This window comes from Hemitrygon akajei, chromosome 27 (assembly GCF_048418815.1).
Source record: "Hemitrygon akajei chromosome 27, sHemAka1.3, whole genome shotgun sequence".
NCBI lineage: Eukaryota > Metazoa > Chordata > Chondrichthyes > Myliobatiformes > Dasyatidae > Hemitrygon > Hemitrygon akajei.
This window is the reverse complement of record NC_133150.1, coordinates 44,358,508-44,385,586: the sequence shown is the minus strand read 5'-3', so window position 1 is coordinate 44,385,586 and position 27,079 is coordinate 44,358,508. Positions and strand designations below refer to the sequence as shown.

At 41.5% G+C, this 27,079-nt stretch overlaps 1 protein-coding gene across 7 annotated transcripts in view; it reads left to right on the top strand.

The window, feature by feature from the left end:
• Window positions 1-27,079, top strand: part of LOC140717332 (fibroblast growth factor receptor substrate 2-like) — a 99,500-nt gene that overhangs the window by 45,935 nt on the left and 26,486 nt on the right. For 6 of the 7 annotated variants that reach the window (XM_073030809.1, XM_073030813.1, XM_073030807.1 and 3 more), the window contains exons 2-4: window positions 19,459-19,566; window positions 22,511-22,599; window positions 24,261-24,447. In XM_073030809.1, the coding sequence (XP_072886910.1) occupies window positions 22,534-22,599; window positions 24,261-24,447 (253 nt within the window). In that variant the 5' untranslated portion in view covers window positions 19,459-19,566; window positions 22,511-22,533. Of the gene's footprint in view, window positions 1-3,590; window positions 4,514-19,458; window positions 19,567-22,510; window positions 22,600-24,260; window positions 24,448-27,079 lie in introns of those variants that run through there. The other variant, XM_073030808.1, reaches the window with a different exon arrangement.

Below are 27,079 nucleotides of genomic sequence, written 5' to 3'. Positions count from 1 at the left end.
ATCCAAGTTCTCCTCATGGACAAAAGCAGGTATGTTCTTGCATAGGAAACCAACAAGTTAATACAGACAAATTCTCCTTTACAGTACTGGAAGCTCTGGTATATTGTCTAATTCTAATGGAACTTTGCATCTGATTGCATATAAATGATGGAATAATTACAGATGATGTTGAGGAAAGATTTTGCATGTTTGATTTATATTGTCTCAGTAGCGCTCTTGCATCACTGTAAGAAACCTGTAGTTAATAACTATGGAGATAAGACTGTCTTGTTCCAGTAAAGGTCAAAGCAAACAAATTCCTTCTCAAATTTTATTTGTTTATTTTTTGTTCCCTATAAAGGAATACAAAATACAACATTTAATATGCATGCCCACGAGTCACTGGCCATTTGATCAAGTTAGATGCTCTCCAGTTGTATACTTGGGTAGTGACATTGTGAAATCAGTATTTGAGCATATAAGATATTGCAGATGCTTTAAGTCTGACGAAACACACCAAATACTGGAGGAACTCCACATGTGAGGCAGCATCTATAGAGGGAAGTGGATAGTCGACATTTTGGGTAAAGGCCCTTTACCAGACCTCATGAAGATAGATAGATCTTCATCAGGACTGTTGATCTGCTGCTGATGATAGATTAGCTTTATTTGCGACATATACATTGAAACATATAGTGAAATGTTGTTTGCGCCAAGTCAAATCAGATCAGTAATGATTGTGCTGGGCAGCTCACAAGTGTCGCCACACTTCTGGCGCCAGTGAAGCACGCTCACAGCTTACTAACCCTAACCTGTACATCTTGGGAATGTGGGAAGAAACCCGCACGGTCACAGAAGGGACCTTACAAACTCCTTACAGACAGTGGTGGGAATTGAACCCCAATCTTACACTTGGTGTTGTAAAGCATTGTGTTAACCTGAAACGTCCACTGTCTGTTTCTCTCCATAGGTGCCTCCTCGCCTGCTGAGTTCCTCCAGCATTGTCTGTGTTGCTTCAGTGTTTGAGCAGATTTCCATAGTTATGTAGAAGGGCCAGAGGCGTGGATGTGGCTGTTCCATGGTAGTTCAGGAGTAGAAGTGACTACTGTTTGATCGTTATTGCAGAGCAGAGTAAAGCAATTTGTTTTTTTTTCATTTGCTTATCCAGTAAATATCTCCAAAGTAGTTTGGCCAAAAAGTTCAAATTGACCAATTCCATGTGGATGTAAACACAGTTTTACCCATTACCACTCCAGTGAACAGCTAAACACTTGTCTGCCTAAAGTTTGAAGGAAATGTTAATATTGCAGCTAAATAAAACCGAGCATGCCAGAAATCTAAAATAAAAACCAAAAATGGAAACACTTTGGTCAGATACGATCTGTAGAAAGCAAAACAGTGCCAATATTTCAGGTCAAAGACTCTCACTCAGACGGTATTTCTCATTTAATTTCTTTATGTAGGATTCTGTTTGGAAATGTAAGTTGATGCTGGCTCTCAGAGCAATCTATCAATCCTAGTCTATCCATGTTTCCCTATTATCTCTCGCATGCTTATTAATACCCCCTGGTTTTCCCTCCATCCACCTACATTAGAGGTAATGTATACAGTAATTACTATCAGCTTACCAACCCATTCTGAGAAGTCAGAACACCTGAGGGGAGGCCCAGGCAGTCACAGAGAGAACTTGCAAACTCCACACAGACAGCACCGAAAATCAGGATCAATCCTGGTCAACGAAGAAAGCACCATTGTCCCATTCTCAATCGCAGGTTGATGTACCAATTTAAGCCTGCATGAATGAGTTAATGCTCATGAATAAACAGTCCATAAGAGCATAAGATACAGGAGCAGAATTAGGCCATTTGGCCCATCGAGTCTGCTCTGCCATTTCATCATGGCTGATCCATTTCCCTCTCAGCCCCAATTGCCTGCCACCTCACCATATCCAATCGTGCCCTTACCAATCTAGAGTCTATCAGCCTCTATCTTAAATATACTTAAAGACTTGGCCTCCACAGCCAGTTGTGTAAATGAATTCCATAGATCCCTCAGTCTCTGACTAAAAGAAATTCCTACTTGTCTCTGTTCTAAAAGGACGCCCCTCTATACTGAGGCTATGTCCTCTGGTCCTAGACTCTCCCACCACCGGAAACATCCTCTCCATATCCACTCTATAGAGGCCTTTCCACATTCGATAGGTTTCAATTAGGTTGTCCCTCATTCTTCTGAATTCCAGTGTATACTGGCCCAGAGCCATCAAACGCTCTTCATATGACAGAAAGCCAAACACAGAAGGAATGTTTCTGATTTTAAAAATCGCTTATCTTTTACTGCTGTGATGCATAGCTAACTCTTTAATATTAGTTTTTCATGCTGGATTACCCATAGGACCGTAAGACTATGGAGTAGTATAAGGTTAATTGATAAATGGATCCATTTGTCATGCTCTGCAGTGTTATGCTGTATGGTGGTATGGAGCTATGACTTTTTAGGGCAATGATTTGTGTTCTAAAATAGCCATATTCTCAGCTTGTGTTGGAATATGTAGTTTAGAACCATTAGACACTTCTGCAACCTAATCATATTTATTGGGAACATTCCTTTTCTTTCCATTAGATTGATAAACAAAGAGCAAGATAAGCAAATTGTACTAAATTCTCCCTTCTGTAGGACCATAAGACATGGAAACAGAATTAAGTCATTTGATCCATTGAGTGTACTGCGCCATTCCTTCATGACTGATCTATTATCCTAATCTTCTGCCTTCTCCTTGTAACCCTTGATGCCCTTGCTAATCAAGAACCTCTCAACCTCAGCTTTAAATATCCTAATGCCTTGGTTTTAGCAACTTGGTTCATGGTAATGAATTCCACAAATTAACCACCCTCTTGTTAAAGATATTCTTACTCATCTGTTTTAAAGGGATGTCCTTCTATTCTGAGGATGCTCCCTCCACTCCTAGACTCCTCTACTATTGGAAACATCTTCTCCATATTCACTCTATCTAGGCCTTTCAATATTCCATAGTTTTCAAAGAGAACCCCCCCCCCCATTCTTCTAAACAACCCTCTCCCACTCTGCCCACACAGTCCAGATTATCACAGGTTTATCACCTCTTTCCATCCAGTCCATCTTCATGGTGCATTGCTTCAAGAAGGCTAGTGACATTGTCAAGGATGCCTGCCTCCATAGCTGTTCCCTTTTCTATCTTCTACCTTCATGGAGAAGATGAGGGAGCTTAAAACAGCTATTTTCCCCTCTGCTAGCAGACATCTGAATTAACTGCCTCTTTCACATCTCCTTTCTGGTGGTGCTGCTATGATTTCATTATGTTAACAGTACTTGTCTTGGTTATTTTTTGTTTCACTTCTTTGCTCTTGTATTTTTTTGTTGTATTTGGTCTATAAGACCATAGATATAGGAGCAGAATTAGGCCATATGACAAATAAATTAATTCTGAATCTGAAGTTGTAGGAGTGGGTACAATTACAACATTTAAAAGCTATTTGAACACGTTCATTGGTAGGACAGATTTAGAGAGATACGAGCCGGCTGCAGGCAGATGGGACTAGCTTAGTTAGGCACCTTGATCGGCATGAATGAGTTGGGTTGAAGAGCCTATTTCCCTTCTGTATAATTATGATAGAGATATTAATTGTATTTATCAGTCCCATCAGAGCATAAGGCATAGCAGTAGAATTAGGCAATTTGGCCTATTGATCCTGCACTGCCATTCAATCATGGCTGATTTTCTTTTATCCCTCTCAACCCCCTTCTCCTGCCTTCTCCCTGATGAAAACTAATATTAAAATGTTAGCTATACATCACAGCAGTGGAAGATGAACACTTTTTTAGAATCAAAAACATTCCGTTTCTTCTCTGTCCTACCTTCTGACTCCTTCATTGGACTAACTTCTTTGACGCCCTGACTAATTAAGAACCTATCAACTTCCATTTTAAATATATCTAATAACTTGGCCTCCACAGCTGTCTGTAACAATGATTCACCACACTTTGACTAAAGAAATTCCTCCTCATCTCTGTTCTAAAGGATGTCTTTCTATTCTGAGGCTGTGCCCTCTGGTCCTAGACTCCCCCACTCTAGAAAACATCCTCTTAATGTCCACTCTATCTTTTATTATTATTGCAAACATGGATACACGGAATTTCATTGCATCCTGGTGTACTTGACAATAAACTAACCTAGTTCGACCTGCTCGTCAGGATAACACTCAAGTGACCAACTTTCACCTGCTTGCTTGGCTTTGAGTCAGCAGACAATACTGTTGCATCAAGAATGGAAAAGATCAAAGCTGAGTCTGTCTCATTCTCACTTAATGTTTGAAAATGAGGATCTAACTAGATAGCAAATAGGAATGAGAGTTGGCTGCAGTGACCAATCTGCTGGCAGAACTCAGAGGGTTGAGTTCCGTTGAGGACAATTGCAGCAGCAGGTGTGTAAATAAGGCCTGGAAGGAAATCGGGGACCGCAGTCGCCCCAACCATAAACTGTTTCAGCTGCTTCCATCTGGTAAGTGATACCACAGCATTAAAGCTTCTTTCTACAAGCTATTATGCCTATAAATTCACATGTTTGTTCATTGCGATGGAGTCATAACGCAAAAGTTTTTACTCCCTCGTGTTGTGGGACAGATGTAAGATTTAAAATTCATCTGTTGGGAGGAAGGGATAGTTGACATAATGGGATCCAACCACCAAATGTGCCTTTACCTCCCACGCCCCCCCCACAAGCTTTCTGTCCATGATTCCCTTGTCCGATCGCCCCACCCCACTAATCTCCCTCCCAGCACTTATTCCTGGAAGCAGCCAACATGTTACACATGTCCATTCACCTTCTCCCGTAACTCCATTCAGGGCCCCAAACAATCCTTCCAGGTGAGGCAACACTTCATGTGTGAATCTTCTGAGTTTGATGCTCTTGATGCGGCCTCCTCTATATTGGTGAGACCTGTTGTAAATAGGGGACTGCTTCGTTGAGCACCACTGCTTCATCCACCAAAAGTGGAACTTCTGAGTGGCCAAACATTTTAATTCTGATTCCTATTCCAGTTCCAATGTGTCCTTCCATGGCCTTCTCTTGTGCCAGGAGGAGCCCACTCTCAGGGGTGGAGGAGCAACACCTTTTATTTCATCTTGGTAACCTCTAACGTAATGGCATGAATATCAATTTCTCCTTCTGGTAAAAATATTCCCCTCCCCTTCTTCTTTTCCCCACTCCGGCCTCTTTCCTCTTCACACCAGCCTATCATCTGGAAGGGGAGGGACCCTTCCTCCTATGCTTGAGTGGGAAAACAAACACTTTGTCCACAATATTTTTGGGAATCAATTAACTATTTTATTTCTTTATTAATTATTTATTTTGCTTTCAATAGAATGATTGTCCAACAAATTAACAATGAATTTGAACTCAGAAGTACATATTGACACCATGTAAGGGTTCAGTGGTCGATGATGATGGATTCAGTACACGAAAGAGCTCGTTTCTGTGTTGTATCTTTCTATAGCTATAATTTCTTACCATTGTCCTGGGTTTACTTAGCCCAATCTTCTTACAACTTTCAACTTGGTCTTCTCATTACTGCTATGGGGGAAGAGATACAAAAACCTAAAAACCCTGAATGTTTTAGGAGTGGCTTCTTCCCCTCTGTCATCAGATTTCTGATGACAGTCGAACACTTTTCCTTTTTTTGCACTATTTATTTCTTTTTATTGTAACTCAAAGTAATTTTTTATGTATTGCACTGTAATAGGGCCTCAAAACACCAAATTTCATGGCTTATGTCAGTGATAACAAGCCCAATTCTGAAAACTTTAAAGTTGTACCATGAAGCCTACTTCGGAGGTCGTGAATTAGGGAAAAAGGCAAGGGGAAAGGTCAAAAAAATGGGATGGATCATAGAAAGCATTGTGACATCCCAGTTCACTGTATCCCAGTTCACTCTTTTACAAATGAATTCTACCTTCATCCTTCTCTTAAGAGAATAATTCTTTGTCAATTGGTCCTTCACTATTTTGATTAATAGTTTGCATTTCAGTCTGTTTTGGCATCTTGCATTTGGTTGTCCCTCTACAAAGCTAAAAACCATAATTTTAGGTAGCTCGCCTCCCTAAATCCTTTGATGATTAAAAATACCTTTATGGTATTTTCTGCACGTTCAGGGATTCCGTGTCTTCCTTGTGCCAGAGGTAGACTATACTTGGTGGTTGCATATCTTTACAGTTTATTTTAAACTTTCGATAAATGCTACATGCTTTTGGGTAAGAATGAACAGGTACAAACAATCCTGAACAAACAGGAGGGGGTGTGAAAACTCTTTGTGGAACATTGAGTACTTTTGCTACCTTTGTTATCACACATGAGTCATAGTCAAGGCTAGTCTCTGTTGCCCAGTGTATTTCCACTCAGCAGTGACTGTCTCTTACCTATCATAAGTCATGGTTAGCTATCACCCATTCAATTTGTAATAATTATAGTTTATCCCAAGATCTGTCAATGTTACGGTAGAGCAGGGGTTCCCAACCTGGGATCCACGGATCCCTTGCTTAATGATCCATAGCATAAAAAATGTTGGGAACCTCTGCAGTAGAAATATATAGTTCATTGAAACCATACTAGCCTCTCTAATGAGCTCTGGTGCTTTTTACAATTGTTTAATTATTTTTGTGTGTTTTTTTTTCTTTTCAATAGAGTGGCAGCCAAGTCAATTTAAGCATTTCTGTCTCTCATTGAATAAAAACAGTGCAGATGTTGGATATCTGAAACGAAAATCAGAAAATGCTGGAGAAATTCAGCTGGTTGGTGGAAGGAAAAACAGCATTTTGGCTCTGTGATTCTTGGTCAGAATTTATTCAGCATCCTCCACATTAGTCCACTCTTGTTAGTTGGTCATTAGGCAGCATAGGTGGGAAGTGTTTTCACACAAGTTTCAAAACTTTTATTATTAACCATTTGGGACAAGAGCCTTGTGCATGGCAGGTGTAGTGTTGCAGTGTAAATGTGTGTATTAGCTGATTCCAGCTGTAAATCATTGCATACAGCTGTTGGCCTCCTGCTAATGACGCAGGATGAGCTTGGCTTTAATTTGTGTTGTATTACTGGAAGCAGAGACAGCCCAGTAACCACGCTGGTTTCATATGACTGAAAATCATCCTTTCAGGCGCAGTTCATCCGGAAGGATAGCAGATGTGCATTGTTGGTCATTCCACAATTCAAGGCTACCCATTTTCAGAATTATTCACATCCATTATTGCGCATATCTGAAATCCTTGTCATTGTAACCTCTAAAAGTTCTACTTTGTGCAGACCCAGGATATCAGTTGTAGGTCTTGCATGATAGATAGGCACGTGGATGAAAGAAAAGTAGAGGGCTGTTGGGGAGGGAAGGGTTGGATTGATCTTAGAGAAGGTTAAGAGGTCAGGACAATATCATGGGCTGAAGGGCTTAGATTGTGCTTTACTGTTTAAGGATTCAAAGTTCAAAGTGCATTTATTACCAAAGTATGCAGTATACAATCCTGAGATTCGTCTCCCCACAGACAGCCATGAAACAAAGAAAACCACGGAATCTGTTCAAAGAAAAACATCAAACCCTCAACGCTTGCAAAAAAGAACAAATCGCACAAATAGCAAAAAAAAGTGGAAAATACACTATAAAATGTCAAACCACAAAGTCAATGAATGTTCAGTTTAGTGTAATGCTGTGTTGTTCATTGACTGCAGGCCACAGAGCCAGTACACCCTGATCAAAATAGCAACAAAAAAAAGATCAATCTTTTATGCTCCAAGTTCTATGGTGCTTTGCAATATTAAAGCAGACAAAAAAAATGACATGGGGACTCAGAAGAGAGCTTGTTTGGGAAGTGTCAACTGGTCTGCCTTGTGCGAGTGAAACTAGTGAAAGATAGAAAAGCATGCTGTCAGATTTTAACCCAAACTGACCAGACTTACAGAAAACAACATGGCAAGCAGATGGTGGACGTGGTTAGCAGATTGAGAAGCATCTGCGGAGCGACTAGGGTGTTTGGATAGTTCAAGTGTGGATCATTAAAAACCGTTTGGTCTCTGATCCACTACTCTCACTAATGTCAGATTCTGTTTTAAAAATGAAAATCAGGCTAATGGTCTCGGCATTTAGTATGTACTGTAAATATTAATTAGTTCCCTTCAAACATCTGTTTCTTGAGCCAGCTGGCAAAACCCTAATCACTACAGTTTAGCAACACTATGACCACTTTGAACACTTTGCACTAAAATGTTTTTTTGTTCTGATTGTGTTCTTTCTTGGAAAAATTATATATAATTTATGTTTAGATTACTTTATTTGTCACATGTACATCAAAACATGCAGTGAAATGCAACGTTTGCGTCAACGACCAACACAGTCTGACAATGTGCTGGGTGTAGCCAACAAAGTTCAAAGTAAATTTATTATGAGAGTCCATTATAATAAAACCCTGAGATTCATTTTCCTGTGGGTATACTCAGCAAATCTGTAGAATAGTAACAATAACAGGATCAGTGAAAGATCAACCAGTGTGCAGAAGCCAACAAACTGTGCAAATGCAAATGTAAATAAATGGCAATAACTAAAGAGAATATGAAATAATAAGATAAAGAGTCCTTAAAGCAATGTAATTGGTTGTGAGAACATCTCAGTGGATAGGCAAGTGATTGGAGTTATCCCCCTCTGTTAAAGACCTGATGGTTTAGGGGAAGTAACTGTTTTTGAACCGGGTGGTGTGAGTCCTGAGGTACTTGCAGCAGCGAGAAAAGAACATGGCCTGGGTGGTGAGGTTCTTTGTTAATGGGTGCTGCTTTTCTATGGCAACTTTTTAATGTCGATATGCTCAGTGGTTGGGAGAGCTTTACCTGTGATGCACTAGGCTGAATCCACTACCGCTTGTAGGATTTTCTGTTCAAAGGCATTGGTGTTTCCATACCAAGCTGTGATGCAGCGTTGCGAGTGTTGCTGCACTTGCAGTGACAATGCTAGCAATGCACGTCAACAGCTTACTAACTCTAACCTGTAATGTGGGAGGAAATTGGAGCACCCAGAGGAAACCCGCACGGTCATGAGGAGAATATCCAAACTCCTTTTAGACAGTGGCGGTAATTGAACTCCCATCACTGGTGCTGTAAAGCATTACACTAGCAGCTACACCACTATGCTGCCCGGATTTCTGTTTGGTTCACCTTTTTCTTGTGAATGCTACTTATCTGATGCTCTGTGCCTGTGATGTGCCTGCAAGTCACTTTTTCATTGCTACTGTGCAGTTCAAAATAAACTTGTAAAGCTGTGAAATTTACATACTTTTTGCAGCAAGTATACAGCCAAGAATTTATATTTGTTGACAAATGTGCTCTGGGGTGACTTTGTGCATATGTTTATGACCTTTTTTCTTCAGAAGAATTTTGAGGAGGCCACATTTCCCTACCACTCTGATCATAGCTAATCAATTACTACACCTTGGATTATGTTCAGAAGTAAATACATGAGTTAATAACACCGATCTGTGTCACTTGTTTACTTACTTGGGCCCTTCGCTCCTTAGCATAGGCTGTCGATGACCTCCCATCTTCAGTTGATAGCTGAAGATGGTTTTGTATTGCCTGGAAAGCATAGTACGAGAGAACAACAAAGTATTTATTGTGTTAGATGGAGAAGAATGACCAGCATAAGCAAGGATCAACTATCACAGTGTTGTTTGTTACAGATGCTGTTTCTGCAATCCATTGCATCCACTGTACAACAGAGGATTGGCCTAAACAGCTTCACCAGAACCTTGTTGCCTGGCCTTACCTGTCTCCACCTCTCATGACGGGGATGTAAGGTTGGACTTTGAGAAGCATCACTTGATTAGTATTTAACAAACTTCCTTTTGTTATGTACTTGGGCTCATAGAAATAGTACTTTTCATTTTGGGAATTTGTATTAACCAGAAGTCTACTTCAATCTCTTAATGTTCCTGTTGGAAAATAGTGTAGAAGCCAGAACAAAAACAGCATCTGTTACAAATAGCACTGCGATAGTTGTTCCTTGCCTATGTTGGTCACTCTACTCCATCTAACACAATAAATACTTTTTTGTTCTCTCATGCTTTGCTCTCTAGGCAATATAAAACCTTCTTCAGCTATTATATTTAAAGCAGAGTTTGATAGGTTCTTGATAAGTCAGGGAGTCAAAGTTGCTTGGAGAAGAAAGGAAAATGAGATTGAGAGGGATAACAAATCAGCCATGATGGAATAGCAGAGGAGATTCATTGGGCTCAATGGCCTAATTTTGCTCCTGTGTCTAGTGGTCTCATAGCATACAATGTTTTTTTTTGCTGCAGAATGAAGTATTGTTTTGTTTGATCACAAATCTGAACCATATAAGTCTTTGAAATTCAATTTTAATTATCATTCAACCAAATATGAATTCTCAGGAATATAGGCAAACAGCATTATTCCTCTGGAGCCAAGGTGCAAAACATAGTACCAACAGTCACACACAGCAGAAGGCACATATAGCACACATAAGTTAGTAATAAACATACAGTCACACAAAAATCATTATATATCTATATGTATACCCACAAAATCCAGTTTGCCATCCACAGTGCGAATGTTTGCAGATGTGGCATGATGGTATAGCTGTTAGCGCAATTGTTTTACTCTGCCAGTGATTGGGGTTCAATTCCTGCTACTGTCTGCAGTTTGTACATTTTCCCCATGACTGCATGGATTTCCTTCCACATTCAAAAGATATCCAGGTTCAGGTTACTGAGTTGTGGGTGTGTTAGATTGGTGCTGGATGTATGGCGACATTTACACTAACCTCGCTGATTAGACTTGACACAAACGGCACATTTTATTGTATGTTTCTATATATATATATATATATATATATATTCACATATATATATGTGACACATAAAGTTAATCTTACCTCTCTCTGGTGTTCCTGACAATTCAAGTTTTTGGTTAATGCATTGTTTGCAAGACATTCTTTACTATGGAGAACTAATTCTGCTGAACTGACTACATCATCTCAATCTGCTAATACTTTTCCCAGAAATGTTTCTGTCTGTTTGCTTTGTTTTTTGGGACACATACTGATTGTGGTTGTTAGGATGGGTTGCTGAAGCTTTGCTTGGAGGCTTGCCATTGTGTGGATAGTCTCAAGGACATTCTGGAGAGTGGTTTAATAAATATGGTCTCCAGTTTATCTTCTGGTCTCTTCCTCCTGAGTGATGCAAACCCCAAATCCCACAACTGCACCACAGCGCTGGTTGTCTTAACATTTTTCCACTTTTTTGGTGTGTTTTATTTGAGCTCTGTGCCGCACCCATGATTGACCAGAGTCAAGCAAGTTCGTTCTTTGGTGTGCGGCGTCATTCTCTGCTGCTTACTCGTAATGTGTTTGCACAGTGCTCTGCCAGTTCACGTCCTGAGAGGTGGATTTTTGCTATTACCATCACTCTTTGCTCTGGTGAAGACTGCTGCCATATCTCCAAGGGTGCTGTGATTTGGGCAGGGGTCTTAGCACTAATTGGTATGAATCTGCTTTCAATCTTCCTGATATGACTAACTTGCTAGTTTAACATTCATTTGTCAAGCATTATACTAAATTAAAGTTTTCATGGTGAACGATATACTTCAATTAAAAAAAACAGGTAAGTGTGAAATGTTTGACTGAAAAGTTAAAAAACATATGTATATTTTGTAGAGGAATAAATCGTCGACTTTTCCCTTCTTCAGGACAATGAAGAGTTTCGACTCAAAATACCGACTGTTTATTCCATTCCTAGATGTGGCCTGACCAACTGAGTTCCTCTAGCTTGCAGTGGGTGTTGTTCTGGATTTCTAGTATCTGAATAATCTCATGTTTATATAATGTATATGTTTTGGTTGTTAGATCAGGCCTCTTTTTCTGTTGTGAGGATATATTCTCAATTCAGACTATTATGTCTGCATCAGCAAAGTAATATGGTGGAGAATGAATTAATGAAATATGTACAGTATAAGATAATATGCTGGAATAATATGTTGAAAAGGGAAAGGGATGTTTTGCATCTGATGTTATGCATTGAGAGGGGAATAATCAGTTATCTTGCTGAAGAAGGACATTTAGGAAGAGTGACCATCATACAACAAAAGTTTGTTGAGTCCTGATGAAGGGTTTCAGCCAGAAATGTTGACTGTTTATTCCGTTTTAGAACTGACTGACCTGGTGAGTTCCTCCAGCATTTGTGTGTGTTCCTCAAGATTTCCAGTATTCGCAGGAATGATTATAACAAAAGTTTTTATATTGATATTAAAAGAGCAATCTGAAATGAAGGCCTTAATTCAAAAAAAAGGAACCTGTGAAGGTTAAGAGAAGTGAGACACGAGAACCTGGAGATGCTGGAATCTGGAGCAACAAATTATCTGTTAGTCTTAGGAGGAACTAGGCAGATCAAGCAGCATTGGTGGGTGAGAAAGCAATTTTCAATGTTTTGAGTCGAAGTCCTGAATTTAGACTTGAAAGTGGAGGGGGATGTTGGTGAGGCAGGATATTCATGCCATCAGATTGGAGACGATCCAGATGGAAATAGACATTGCTTCTCTGCCCTGAGGGTGGCATCACTGTGATATGTGGACTGATACGTTGGAATGGGAATCAAAATGTTGGATCAAGTTCCAGTTTTTGGCGGATAGAGTGGAGGTGCTAGAAATTATACACAATTTACAAAGCAGAAAGACATTAAGACACAAAATCTAATAGGAAAAATATGGTCTCTGCAGCTGACTGGAGAAATCAATGAAAATATTACATCAAGAGAAGGGTTTTATAAAATTATCAGGAATGCCAGAGAACGAGGAATTGGAGAATTTTAGAATTTACAAAGGAGGATTAGGAAGAAAGTGTAAGATAGAAGATAAGAACTTATTATGGACTTCCTGAGGTTCAAAAGTTCATTTATCATCAAACTGTGCATGCAATATACAACTTTGAGAGTCTTCTTCTCCAGATAGTCATGAAACAAAGAAAAACCATGGAAGTCAGTTCAGAGAGAAACAGTAAACCCACCCCACCGCACAAAAAAGAATGGCAACACTCTCATCAACCCCCAAACCACCCCCCTACCCTCACACGAAATGCAACAAGGACATCAGCTCCAAATCTTCCTGTCCCCACACAAAATCTAACAAAAATGCAGCAAGAACATTGACCCCCAGATCCCCCACTTGCCCTGCACCAAACGCTACAAGAACATCACCCCCTCAAAACCCCCTCCACCTGCACAAATAAACGAGTACGATTGGGCAATCTTGTATAAATAGACAGACACGTTCGTACTCGGGAAGAAGAAAATGGCAGAGAAGCTTCTTTGTGTCAGTCTTTTATGGGAGAAGGAACAAAAGCCTGCTAGAAATCTTAGAGAACCATGAGTCTTGTGAGGAAATGAAGGAAGTTAATATTCATGGAATAATAGCAGGAGAGAAATTGGTGAAACTGAAAGCTGATAAATCCCAAGGACTTACTGATCTACATCCCTGAGTATTGCAAAAGGAAGTTAGAGGAAACAGTTGTATTGGTTATCATTGTCCAAAATTCTGGACGAGGTCCTGCAGGTTGGAGAGTAGCAAATAAGACTACCATTGAAGAAAGTAGGAAATGGTGGGGCGGGGGGTGGTGAACTGCTGAGTTGTTTGCCTATCATTGAAAAATGCTGGACTCTTAAATGAAGATTGTGATGCAAAGAAAATCTGGAAAGATAGCATTGGAGAAGATTCAACATGGATTTATGAAACTATTTTTGACTAGGGTGGTGAATCTGTGGAATTTATTGCCACAGGCAGCTGTGGAGGCCAAGTCATTGAGTATATTTAAAGTGGAGGTTGACAGGTTTTGATTAGTCAGGGTGTCAAAGGTTATGGGGAGAAGGCAGGAAAATGGGATTGAGAGAGATGATGGTATGGCAGAGCATTTGATGGGCCAAATGGCCAAATTCTGCTCCTTTGTCTTCTGGTCTTACAGTCTATTTAATGGGAATTCTTTGGGATTGTGACAGGTAAAAGGGATTAAATGTGAATGTGATGTATTTATGTTTTTGGAAGGCTTTTGACAAAATCCACAAGGCAGCTGGTCTGACTTAGATTTATTTATCTATCATATGTATATTGAAACATACATTGAAATTTGTAATTTGAATTAACAGTTGGCACACCCAAGGATGTGCTGGGAGCAGTCCATGTAGGTGTCGCCACGCATTCTGGTGCCAATGTAACATGCCCACTGACATATGCCAGTGATATTAATGCTGATTCTGTATCTGCTTTACACTGGTGTACCAAACAGATAGATAGAGTCTATAGAATAGTAACAATACAGGAACAGGCCCTTCAGCCCACAAGGTTATACTGAACTAATTAAGCTAACCCCTTCTGTCTGCACATAGTCCATATCTCTCTATTTTCTGTATATTTGTATGCCTGTTGAAGAGCCTCTTGAATGTATCAACTGTATTGGGTGGCGGGGTGAGACACTTTATCAAAGGAGGTGTACGGTGCTCCCTCCCTCCACTAACCTGCAGGTCACCCTTGGACAAGGTGTAGCACCCCTGATCAGGGTCACATGAAGCCATGGGAGCTGGTGGTGGATGGTCGTATGAGCAGCTGATGCATATCACAAGTCCTGGTTATGCGACCACTGACACCAGGCAGACAATCTCAGAAGAGTATTGATAATGGCTGGTTTACGACAGTTCCCAGAAGAAGGCAATGGCAAATCACGTCTGTAGAAAAATTTGCCAAGAGCATGGAAAGACCATGATCACCCATGTCATATGACAAGGCACGTATCCCATGTCATGTGACAAGGCACATATCAAATGAATGTTTGTATCTGCCTCCACCAGCACTCCTTTGCAGCATATTCCAGGCACCCACCAATCTGTATGTTTTTAAAAAAAAGATTGGTCCATGCATCTCCTTTGAACTTTCCCCTTTCACTCTAAATGCTTCTTCTCCAGTATTAGATTTTCCAACCCTGGGGGGAGAGGATAATGTCTGTATATGCAATCTCATAATTATATGAATTCTAATTAGGTCTTCCTTCAGCTTCCATCATTCCAGTGAAAGCTTATTCTAGTTTGTTCAACCTCTCATGGTACTTGCTCTCTAATCCAAGCCACATCCAGGTAAGTCTCTTCTGTCCCCACATTCTTCTTATAATGGAGAGTCCAGAATTGAAAGCAATACTCAAGCAATAATTTTTAAATGGTTACAAATTGAGAAATATTGATGTTTACTGGCACCAGGATGCCCTTGTATATAAGTAACTGAAAATTGATTAAAACACGCAAAATGCTGGAGGAACTCAGCTAGCCAAGCAGCATATATGGAGGGGAAGTAAATAATTCATTCCCCTCCATAGACGTTGCCTGACCTGCTGAGTTCCTCCTGCATTGCTCAAGATTTCCAACATCTGCAGAATCTGTTACTTAACTGAAAACTGATGTTTCGGTACAGTGGAAGCTAGGGTAGAGGGTGGTACACTTTCTTATTTTGATTAGAATACAGTAAAGTTGCCTTACTGCAATTTTATATACAGTTTTGACCCTTTTACCTCATAATGCCAAATACTTGCCACAGGGAACATGCAATAAAGATTCACAAGACTGGTTCCAGGGATGGCACCTGGCAGGTGGACCATCTTTTGAAGGTGTACTTGACAGTGGGTGGGTTGTGCCCATGGTGGACCCTGCTAAGTCTGCAGCCTTTCGTGATCCTATGTATTGGAGCCTCCATACCATGATGCAACTAGTCAGACTGCTGTCCATCGTACTTCTATAGAAGTTTTCATGAGTTGTTGGTGACATACCAAATCTCCTCAAACTCCGAATGAAGTAAACAAAAGAAAATTGAGTAGGCTTGATCTATATTCTGTGATTTAAGATGAAATGTGATATTAGTGACACAAATTTGTTACAATGTTTAATAGGTGAAATTTAAGATGTTTCCCTTAGCTGTGTATCTAGAATTGGGAGTTGTTGATAGGATTGGAAGAAGGCGTTTCCTCATCTAGAGCAGGGGTTCCTGACTTTTTATATGCCATGGATCAATATCATGAAGCAAGGAGTCCATGGACCCCAGGATGAGAACCCCTGATCTAGTGCGGTGGTAAATATATAGATTTCTTACCCTGGAGGGCAGTGGAGTTCCAGTCGTTGATGTTCATTGAAACACAGACTGAGAGACTTCAGGATATTAAGAAACTGAAATGCAGTGGCAGAATGAGAATGGAGCAACACGACAGTGTAGAGGTTAGTGCAACGATTTACAGCGCCAGCAACCAGAGATCAATTGCTGCTGCTGCTGGTAAGGAGTTTGTACATGCTCCCCATGACCATGTTTGTTTTCTCCCCCATTCCAAAGATGTATGGATTATTCGTAAGTTGTTGGTATGCTGTGTAGTCACAGGAAGCGTGGTAACACTTACAGGCTGCACCCAATGCATCCTCGGACTGTATTGGTTGTTGACATAAATAATGCAGTTCACCATATGTTTTGATGTACATGTGACAAATAAAGCTGATCTTTGAAAAGTTATGTCAGTGTATGTGTGTGGGTGAGAGGGAGGAATGGGGCTTGTCAGATCAGGTTGAATATCACTGACCTCTCTCTCTAAGGCCCTCGCTTGGTTGGGGTTGACCATGGATATTACATGCCAGCTGTCTATGTAATATGCAAGCAAGCCAGGACAGTGCAATATGGAAAGTAAGGTGTTGCCCATGCAACAGGCTCCCTCTCCATGCAGCTGATGAATTCAAAGGAACAGCAGAGGCTGATACAGTTTGGCACCAGCAGTGTCACAGGAGTTGAAACTCATTGTTAAGCTCAACATAGGACTGCCTGAGGAACTCCAGCTCTGGATTTTTCCTTTGGGTTTACTTCTGAAACCTTCCCGAAAGGTCTTGCCGAAAGCAGCAGAGGTTTGGGGTCAGAGTTTTCCTTCACCTAGATGAGTTGCCAATGAGCCCCAACTGCCTGAAATTACTGGTTTTAAGGCACCAGTAATCCACCTTTGCCCCTTCTGTCAGTAGAAACTGTTCTTCCGGGCTTGGTAGCCACACGAGTAGATTAAGAACTGGACTTGGTTATCAGAGGCTATTTGAGGCGCACACCATTGAGAACATTTAATAGGTAGTGGGAGTTTATCCCCATTATCACCCCTGGCTAGAACAACCTTAAGGAACCTATTACTGTCATATGTCATGAAATTTGTTGCTTTGCAGCAGCAGTAATTACAAATAGAAAAGTATATACTTACAGTATATACAAATTAAATAAGTAATGCCAAAGGAGAGCAAAAATAGAGAGGTCACGTTCGTGGATTGTTTTGCTGCTGTTTTGTTCTGTGTACAGGGTAATAACTCTGAATCTATAGGATAGTGCATGGAAATTGAAACTGAACGAGCAGATAATCACCATCTGTATGGATCGTGGAGTTGGCCTTCTCATTCTCACTGTGTGTTTGTAGTAACTATTTGTAGCAGTCTGTGGCTTAATGGATTATCTGTACAATGTTTTCTGATATGTATTTGGTGGTAGATTTCCAAATTGTATTTCATATACATTAAGTACCCAGCATGACAGCAGTGTTTCCACTTACTGAGGAAATTGAGGCAAGCGAGGCTTCCCTCTCACCAGGTACAAGAACAGATTTTCTTGATTTCTGAGCCTCAGCTTTTAACTCACTCCAGAAGAGTATAAGTTGCATTTTACTTCTTTAAAGAAGGTTATTCTGTTACAGCTGCAAGTTTTCAGCAGTGCTTGTGATCTTCTGAAGGGTAGGAATCCTCTCCAACTATCTTCAACTCTCTAACTGCAAGTTGTTCATAGAATTGTTCGATGTATTTTTTTTTTATAAACTTTGTTTTCTAGAGGTTGTAGAGAGATCTTATGGCTTTACGTTGAGTTATTTTTTGTGTTTCCTTTTGTAAAATATCAGTAGTATTGTAACAATTGAATTATCCAGCTGAGGGTAAACACTTGCTGGTAAAACCATTGAACAAAGGCTAAATGCATTCCCTTAGAATAGATCTATGGGCATGTAATCGCATTTGGAGAGCCGTGCATAATTTTCGTATGAATTCCCTTCAGCTGTGTTCAGCTACTTTTCCAGAATAACTTCTTGTTAAAACTCAGAAGGCTGTATATTTAGCTTGTGTTAAGAGTTTGGCGTATAGGGAAACTGCTCTAATTAGCGGATGGATTATGAAATAGAATTCACAGGCCTGACTACTGTTTTGTAATCCCACCTTGAGATGGATTTGAGTGGCATGGAATGTAGGAATCGCTGTAGCCATGATATGCTCCATCCACCCTCATTAATATTGCTCCGCCAACCACCCACTCCCCCAAAACAAAGCCTTGTGCCTCATTAACTGAAAGGTTTAGGTGTAAACAATAACTGTGTGTGATTTAACATGTAAGTTCTTGTATGTGTAAAATCTCACACCAGCAAGAAATCTGGTATTTTAGTCCAGAAGATGAAGATTTTCTATAGTCAAATAGAATCACTTTTCCTGTTGAATTGTTATTCCCTTGTTATTTCTTTGCAGCAAATCTAATTTTGAAAAACTTTTCTTAAAATGGGCTGCTTCAAAAGAATAACATTTTGTAATTTTAAAGTTCATCATAGCCATGTATTGTAATCTGTAAATCTTTGGATAAGCGGAAGCATTTTCACCAGCACTACTTTATCACTTCCTGCCGGAGACACCATAAGTACAGATACTGCTGTGCCTAGCGTCACTTTGTGTACATGCAATCAGTCTATGAGTATCAGCTAATACCATGTATCTATATTTAAAGTGTTCTTTATTGTGTTCTTTGTGCTCAACGTGTTTTTTACGCTGCCTTGGACGTGGAGTAACCATCATTTGAGTCCCCTTTACACTTGTGTACTGAAGAAAACAATCTTGAATCTTCAAAATAAAATGCAGAGATAATATAATCCAGGTTTTCCTCAATTCCCATTTATTTTCCCCAACCTTGAGCCCCAAGTCAATGGTTGATCACTCTGGTAGATCCCCTGGATGGTAATAAATTGTACAGATTGGAACAGTTTTATAAAGATCAGCAGAAGTAACATGACTATGTGCCTGCATGCCTGTGAAGTGAAAATCCAGAGCTCTTCCTTATTGCTGTTACAAAACTTCTATTGTTGTATGATGCAAATATTCCATCAAATCTGCTGTCAATGTCCCATTGGTTTTGTTGACCTTTATTGCCAGATATTTACTGTCAATTTCTGAATTCTGTATTTAACATTTTAAAAGTTGTACCTGCTAACAGGTTTTACAAAGGGAAATTTTTATTTGAAATAATGCCTCTGTTAAATATTGTTAATGAAAATGACATATCAATACAGTTGTCTGAGGGGAAAAATAAGTAAATCTATTTTCACCATTGCTTCACTCTAGGTTAAAGGCATACATGCTCTATGATGGCTTGAGTTTGTTTACCATGACTCCAAGTGGAGGCATTTAGAACTGAGACTGGGCAGCTTTCCCACTAATGGCCAAGACTAGGTAAGGACAAACAATGTCATCCTCGAAGCTAGTAACCATATTCTTCTACTGAGGTAAATAGATGAGTGGCAAATAGCTACATTTAAAGCACCTGTAATTTATAAAGATAAGGAGGCATGGTAGTGTAATGGTTAGCATAATGTTATTAATAAGATCTGGGTTCAATTCCACTACTGTATGCAAGTGTTGTAAATTCTCCCCGTGATTGTGTGGGTGTTCCAGTTTCCTCTCATTTCAAAGATGTTTTGTTGGGGTTAGTGGGTTGTAGGCATGCTACGATGCTGCCGGAAGCATGGCAACACTCGCGGGGTGCCCAGCACAATCCTTGGTGTTTTAACATAAATGACGCATTTCATTGCATGTTTCGATGTACATGTGACAAATAAAGCTAATCTTTAAATCTTGATTTAAAGCCTGCTCACAACTCACTAACGCTAACCCATATGTTTTTGGAATATGGGAGGAAACTGGAGGAAACCCACATGGTCACGGGCAGAACGTACAGGCTCCTTACAGACAACGGCAGGAATCGAACCTTGATCTTGCAGCAGGCACTGTAAAGCATTATGCTAACCATTATATGCCACTATATCGCCCAATATGGCATGTTTTTATAATGTGTCTTCTAACAAAATCTCAAAATTGAATCCTACAGTACAGTACTTCAGTCATGCAAATTTTCATGCCCATCTTGGCTAATCCCATTTCCCTGAATTAAGTCCATATCCCCTACGCCTTTCCTGTCTGAGACCTTTCCAAATGATGTGCTTGTATCTGCGTCCGGCAGGTCTTTCTATATAACTACGAAACCCTCTGTGAAAAATTTACTCGGATCACCTTAAAATTCCATTCCTCTCACCCTAAATATTCATTAATTCATTCATTAGCAACTCCCAATTTAACCCTAGCCATTCATGAGGCAATTTATAAGGACCAATTAACCTGCCAACCAGAAAGTCTTTGGACTGTGCGAGAAAACCCTCTCTCTGGGTGGAGCACCCCGAGGAAACCCATGTGGTCACTGTAGTTCTAGAATCTCTTGTCCTGGGCAAAAGGACTCTGATTATTTAACCATCTATACCCTTCATAACTTTATAAATTCATAAGATTACTCAAATATATTAATAAATTAATTAATACACATTATGTGTATGCAATGTTTTCGCAGTTCTTAATGTGTTGTAGACCATCCTTACTGTATTTTCTCTTTTTTTTCATATACTAGGTATAGTTCCATGCTTTTTAAATACGGTCTTGGTATTCAGATGGTGTAAGTTAAGAATTCAGTGCTAGTCAATACACAAGCTTGATTTTGAAACAAGGACCATTTTGCTGGAGGAACTCCAGAGTATCGCGCAGCATCTGTGTGAGGAAAGGAATCGAACCTGTGCAAGATTTTGACCTGGAACATTGACAGTTCCTTTCCTCTCACAGGTGATGCTCAACCCACTAAGTTCCTCCACTGGTTGTTGCTCCAGATTCTTGCATCTGACTCCGTGTCTCCAGTCTGCTGGAGAAACTTAGTGGCCCTAGTAGGGCTCTGTAATGTAAAGGGAGGAATGAGGGTCTGAGACTTCAGGAGCAGTCAGGTTAGTATGAACAAAGGTCAAAAGAAATGTGACATCAAAAGTCAAAACACCAAAGAATTCTTAACTGTTAGAAATTGCGGTTTTAATTACATTTTAGTTGGTTATGTTTTAATCTTCATATATTAATGTTCTGAATTTTTTTTGTGTTTGGGGCCCTTAGCTCCTATGGAGCATAGGCCATCAATGACCTGTCTCCATCGTCCTTTGAAGTCGACAGTATGTTTGAAGTCCATCAACACTTTAGCAATCCATTGCATCCAGTGGGTTTGGCCTATACAATTTCACCCTGTTGGCCAGCCTTACCCATTTTCATCTCTCGTGACAGGGATGTAGGGCTGGACTTTGAGAGGTGTTCTGATGTACATATATTAAAATAATTTAAATATTAAATGAGCTGATGTATATGTAATAAAAATGGGCTATGCAGGAGGGAAGAGTTAGATTGATTTTAGGATAGGTTTAAATGTTAGCACAGTAACATGGGCCAAAGGGCCTTTACATAGAAAACCTACAACACATTACAGGCCCTTCGGCCCACAAAGCTGTGCCATATCCTCACCTTAGAACTTACCTAGGCTTACCCATAGTCCTCTATTTTTCTAAGCTCCATGTACCTATCTTAAAAGACACTATTGTATTGGCCTCCACCACCATCACCAGCAGCCCATTCCACGCACTCATCACTCTCTGCGTTTTTAAAAAAAAACTTACCCCTAACATCTCCTCTGTACCTACTTCCAAGCACCTTAAAACTGTGCCCTCTCATGCTAGCCATTTCAGCCCTGGGAAAAAACCTCTGACTATCCACACGATCATTGCCTCTATCAGGTCAAAGAGGTGTAATATTACTGTGTTGTAATATTCAGTATTTGAAACCTAATACAAATCATCATGTTTTTCTGCAGTCCTTTAACCAACTTCAGTTAGGTGAGGTATTTAACAGAGAAGGAGTAAGTGGAAGTGGGGTGAATCTTACAGGAGACTTTTGTGGCTTTTTTAAGGACACTGTTTAGGTTGGGGTGCCTACTGTTTGGCCTGATATTTCTTCATAGACCAGCTTTGAATGGTGGCAGGGCGTGAACCATTGTTCAGATTGGCAAAACTGAGCAAACAAAAATCTGTACTTAAGGGATATTGAATTTTAAAACAAATATTTTTGAATATTGCAGAATTTTAACAACTGCAAAAACTGTGCAATACTTGTCTGAATAGCTTCTAAACTTTTATCATGTTAAAGAGGTCTCACACAAATAATCCAGTATTTAATACTTCAACAGTTAACTTTATTTTCTATTGACTACAATGGGTTGGAGTTCCAGAAATGAACTGCACCTGTGTTAATTTGTTTTATTTAGAGATCAGCTGGTCTGCTGAAGCCATGGGGAGCTGTTGGAGCTGTCTGGATAAAGACACAATCTCAGAAAACCATCCAACCAAATTCAAGGTAACATCTTAAATTTCACAATCTGAAACAATTGGAACACGTGGCCACGCAAAGTAATTATTTTTTAAAGGGAGATTAGTTGTTACTATTTTCCTTACTTAGCACTGACTTGCAGTTTTCTAAAATCCCAATTTTTTTCCTTCTCTGTTGGTGGTCTGCGTGAAGGCTTGTTCTCTTTTGGCATGTAGATCCAGTGCAGGTAGCAGCTCGATGTTCTGGTTTGGCAGATGCCTATTAATGGAGACTTCTGCAAGCTTTCAGATCTATGAACTTAAAGCAGGACTGTCAGAGAGTAAGAAATAAAACTGTTATCAGGAATCATGAAGAGTTGTTCTGGTTTCAGTGGCTGCTTTTGTCTTTTGTGTTTTGGACTCTGAACTGCCCTGTTGTGCACATTGAGTCCAGAGAAGGTGTTTTGGGGAAATTGTTGTGAAAGTGATGTTTTCAGAGGTCTTTCAAGGAGACTGCATGACGCTAGAGTGACACAGATGAAGGCCTTGTTATTGTCAATGGAGCGGGGCCTGGTAGAGATAGGACACTTGCCTACAGTATTGGACAGAATGACATATGATTGGGTTGAGTTGTTCACTGATCTTGGCAATTTACTTGCAATTGTTTCGTCACTATGTGAGGAGACATTGTCAGTGCGCTGTTGATTGTGGTGTGTCCTCTGAATGCTTGGCCTTTATATACTTATCAATCAGCTGATTGGTCGTCATTTCGGAAACTCATTGCTGATTGGCTGTGTGGTGAACTTCGTGCACTGTGGTCAGGACTACCATCAACCATCTGAGCTACACATCTTCCGAATTGTTTCCAGAATGCCATTTGTTGATGGCATTTGGACAAGGAAGGAGGAGCATGTCCTGGAACTACATGTAAACATCAAAAGTATTTTGAAACCCCCTCTGCTGTGGAACAGGAAGATGTTGCAGGACATGGATAGGATGCATCAATGGAGGTCCGGATGACTTGGATGTTAAAGAATCAGATCAGGTTTATTATCACTGACGTATGTCCTGAAATTTGTTCCTTTGTGGCAGTAGTTACAAAAATAGTGTAAAAGATGTATGTAAAAGCAAAAATTATGGAAAGTTTAGTCTGTTGATGACTTTTTACTTGGAGGTACTACACCCTTGCTGTACAAAGAGCCCACACTGCCCATTTATACCCATGTGATACTCATAATGTGACGGTGTTGGATGAACACTGGTTGGCTTATCATAGCTTTGGACTCAATACAGTATCAGATTGATTGCAAGAATGTGGAAAGTTGGTGTGCATGTAGCTGATTGATCGCGCAGTGTATCAATTGGGCCCCTGACTAACGGAGGGCTTTCTTCTCGCGCGGGCTTTCGAGTAGGTACGTTTTTCATCTTGGTGGGCCTGATTTGTCACTCCCACAGTGTAAGTTGAACAGCATATACCATTACAACTGTGACTCAGTAAAAATGTTTAATTATACTACTCTGTTGTCGTTCTTCCTCTGCGCATTTATAACACTCAGTACCAAGAATGGTGATGTAGAAGAACCAAGGCTCGTTTTGGGCAAGCATTGGGATGCTGTGTATTTTTATATGTATTCATCTGCATCTTTGAATAAGTAATCTGTCTACGTAACACATATCATGCTGTTCTCAAAAGAGTATTCTGTCCTACAGGTGACAAATGTGGATGATGATGGTAATGAACTGGGCTCTGGGATCATGGAACTGACCAACTCTGAGTTAATTTTGCACACCAGGAAACGAGATGCTGTGAGATGGCCTTACCTCTGTCTGCGCCGTTATGGCTATGATTCCAACCTCTTCTCATTTGAAAGTGGAAGAAGATGCCAAACTGGGCAAGGTTAGTTTGTACAGTTAATCAGTCATTTTGGTGAAAGTCTTAGATAGACTTTTTTTCCAGCTACCTTATATTTTTGCCTGTAGTCACCTGGACATGTGCTAACTGACCCTATTTACTTAAGGTAGTGGTTGCCAACCCATTGATCGCGATCGACTGGTCGATCTTTGAGACTTTCCCAGTAGATCCCGAAAAAAATAAATAAATACACAAATACGGTTGAGAGATTGTTTCCGGGTTGCGGGGTTTTAGTTCCATTCTTTCTGCCCAGTGCGCATGCGTGTACCTTTCCCCCCCGTGCTACACAGTGTACTTGAGTGGTCCCCAACCATCAGGCTGCGAGGAAAAAATATGAGTCAGTTGCACCTTTCCTCATTCCCTGTCACGGCCGCTGTTGAACTTGAGCCCACGCGAGGTCATCAGTCGCCTAAATGCAGTGATACCCTTGCACGGCCGGCGGGAAGTGCCGACGCTACTGGCCCGGAGCGCGGCCGGCGGGAAGTGCCGACGCTACTGGCCCGGAGCGTGGCCGGCGGGAAGTGCCGACGCTACTGGCCTGGAGCGCGGCCGGCGGGAAGTGCCGACGCTACTGGCCCGGAGCATGGCCGGCGGGAAGTGCCGACGCTACTGGCCCGGAGCGCGGCCGGCGGGAAGTGCCGACGCTACTGGCCAGGAGCGCGGCCGGCGGGAAGTGCCGACGCTACTGGCCCGGAGCGCGGCCGGCGGGAAGTGCCGACGCTACTGGCCCGGAGCGCGGCCGGCGGGAAGTGCCGACGCTACTGGCCCAGAACGCGGCCGGCGGGAAGTGCCGACGCTACTGGCCCGGAACGCGGCCGGCGGGAAGTGCCGACGCTACTGGCCCGGAGCACGGCCGGCGGGAAGTGCCAACGCTACTGGCCCGGAGCACAGCCGGTGAGAACTACCGATGCTACTGGCCTGGAGCACGGCCGGTGGGAAGTGCTGATGCTACTGGCCTGGAGTGCGGTTGGCGGGAAGTGCCGATGCTACTGGCCCGGAGCGCGGACAGATGGGCACCACCTCTAAACCTGTTTAGCACACCGAATGTTCGTGGGGAACCCAGTGCTAAAATATTCGCAGGCGACCTAATTCGGGTTCAAGGTTTTGTAAGTAGCAGAGCAGCTACCTCGCTGTGATATACTGAAAGTCATCCCTTCAGCCAAACTTTTGTCGGCCGATAGATCCTACAAGGGAGGCGGGCACGGGCCTGTCGCTCTCCTCATTTGGTCTGTCACTCTCTCCGGGCTGCGACCACTGCGGCCCCGGCACGGAGACCTCCGGCCCTGACCTTGTCCTCTCACCCCACCCACGACCAGCTGCACTTGGCCAGGGCATCTGGCGGCGGGTGTGCAGAGGCTGGAGTTCAGGCCAGGAGGCTGTCTAATGAGGCAATGAAGCCCTCAAAACTGCTTCGGTACCGTAAGTCCAAGCACCCTGCACTTAAAGACGAACCCGCTGAGTTTTTTCAGCGGAAAAAACGTGAGCAGTGCGGGACAGCAGCTAAGTGCCGAGAGCCGCAAAAATGAAATTGCGGAATAGACTGGACATAAGGAGCCTGGTTCGAGTATCACTGTATTCCGGTTGTGTTTAACCCCTCCCCCCCGGCGGCCGGTCCACAAGAATATTGTTAATATTAAACCTGTCCGCGGTGCCAAAAAACGTTGGGTACCCTTGGTGTTTATGCATTATTTCTACTTCTGGGTTGCGGGGTTTTACTTCCGGTCTTTTCTGCCCCAGTGCGCATGCATGTAACTAATTGATCTGGGCTCGATCTCGCTTTTCACTAAGGACGAGGTAGGGGATCTTGGGCTTAAAAAGGTTGGTGTCCACTACCTTAAGGTCTTCCTGTATTCTAAGATTAGCTTTATTTGTCACATGTACATCGAAATATACAGTAAAATGTGTTGTTTGTATTAAATCAAATCAGGGAGGGTTTTACTGGGCAGCCTGTAAGTGTTCCGTGCTTCTGGTGCCAACGTAGCATGCTCACAAATCACTAACTTAAACCTGAACGTCTTTGGAATGTGGGAGGAAACTGCAGCACCTGGAGGAAACCCATGCGGTCATGGGGGAGAATGTACAATTCCTTACAGACAGTGTTAGGAATTGAACCTCGATCTTACAGCTGGTGACGCTATTTAAGAAGGGTGGGAGGCAGCAGAAAGGAAACCATAGATCTGTTAGCCTGACATCAGTGGTTGGGAAGTTGTTGGAATCTATTGTTAGGGATAAGATTTCGGAGTACCTGGAGGCACATGACAAGATAAGCCAAAGCCAGCATGGTTTCCTGAAAGGAAAATCCTGCCTGACAAATCTACTGTAATTCTTTGAGGCAATTACAAGCAGGGTAGACAAAGGAGATGTAGTAGACGTGGTGTACTTGGATTTCCAGAAGGCCTTTGACAAGGTGCTGCACATGAGGCTGCTTAGCAAGATAAGAGCTCATGGAATTACAGGGAAGTTACCAGTGTGGGTGGAGCATTGGCTGATTGACAGAAAACAGAGTGGGAATAAAGGGATCCTATTCTGGCTGGCTGCCGGTTACCAGTGGAGTTCCACATGGGTTGGTGTTGGGACCGCTGCTTTTTACGAGGTATGTCAATGATTTCAACTATGG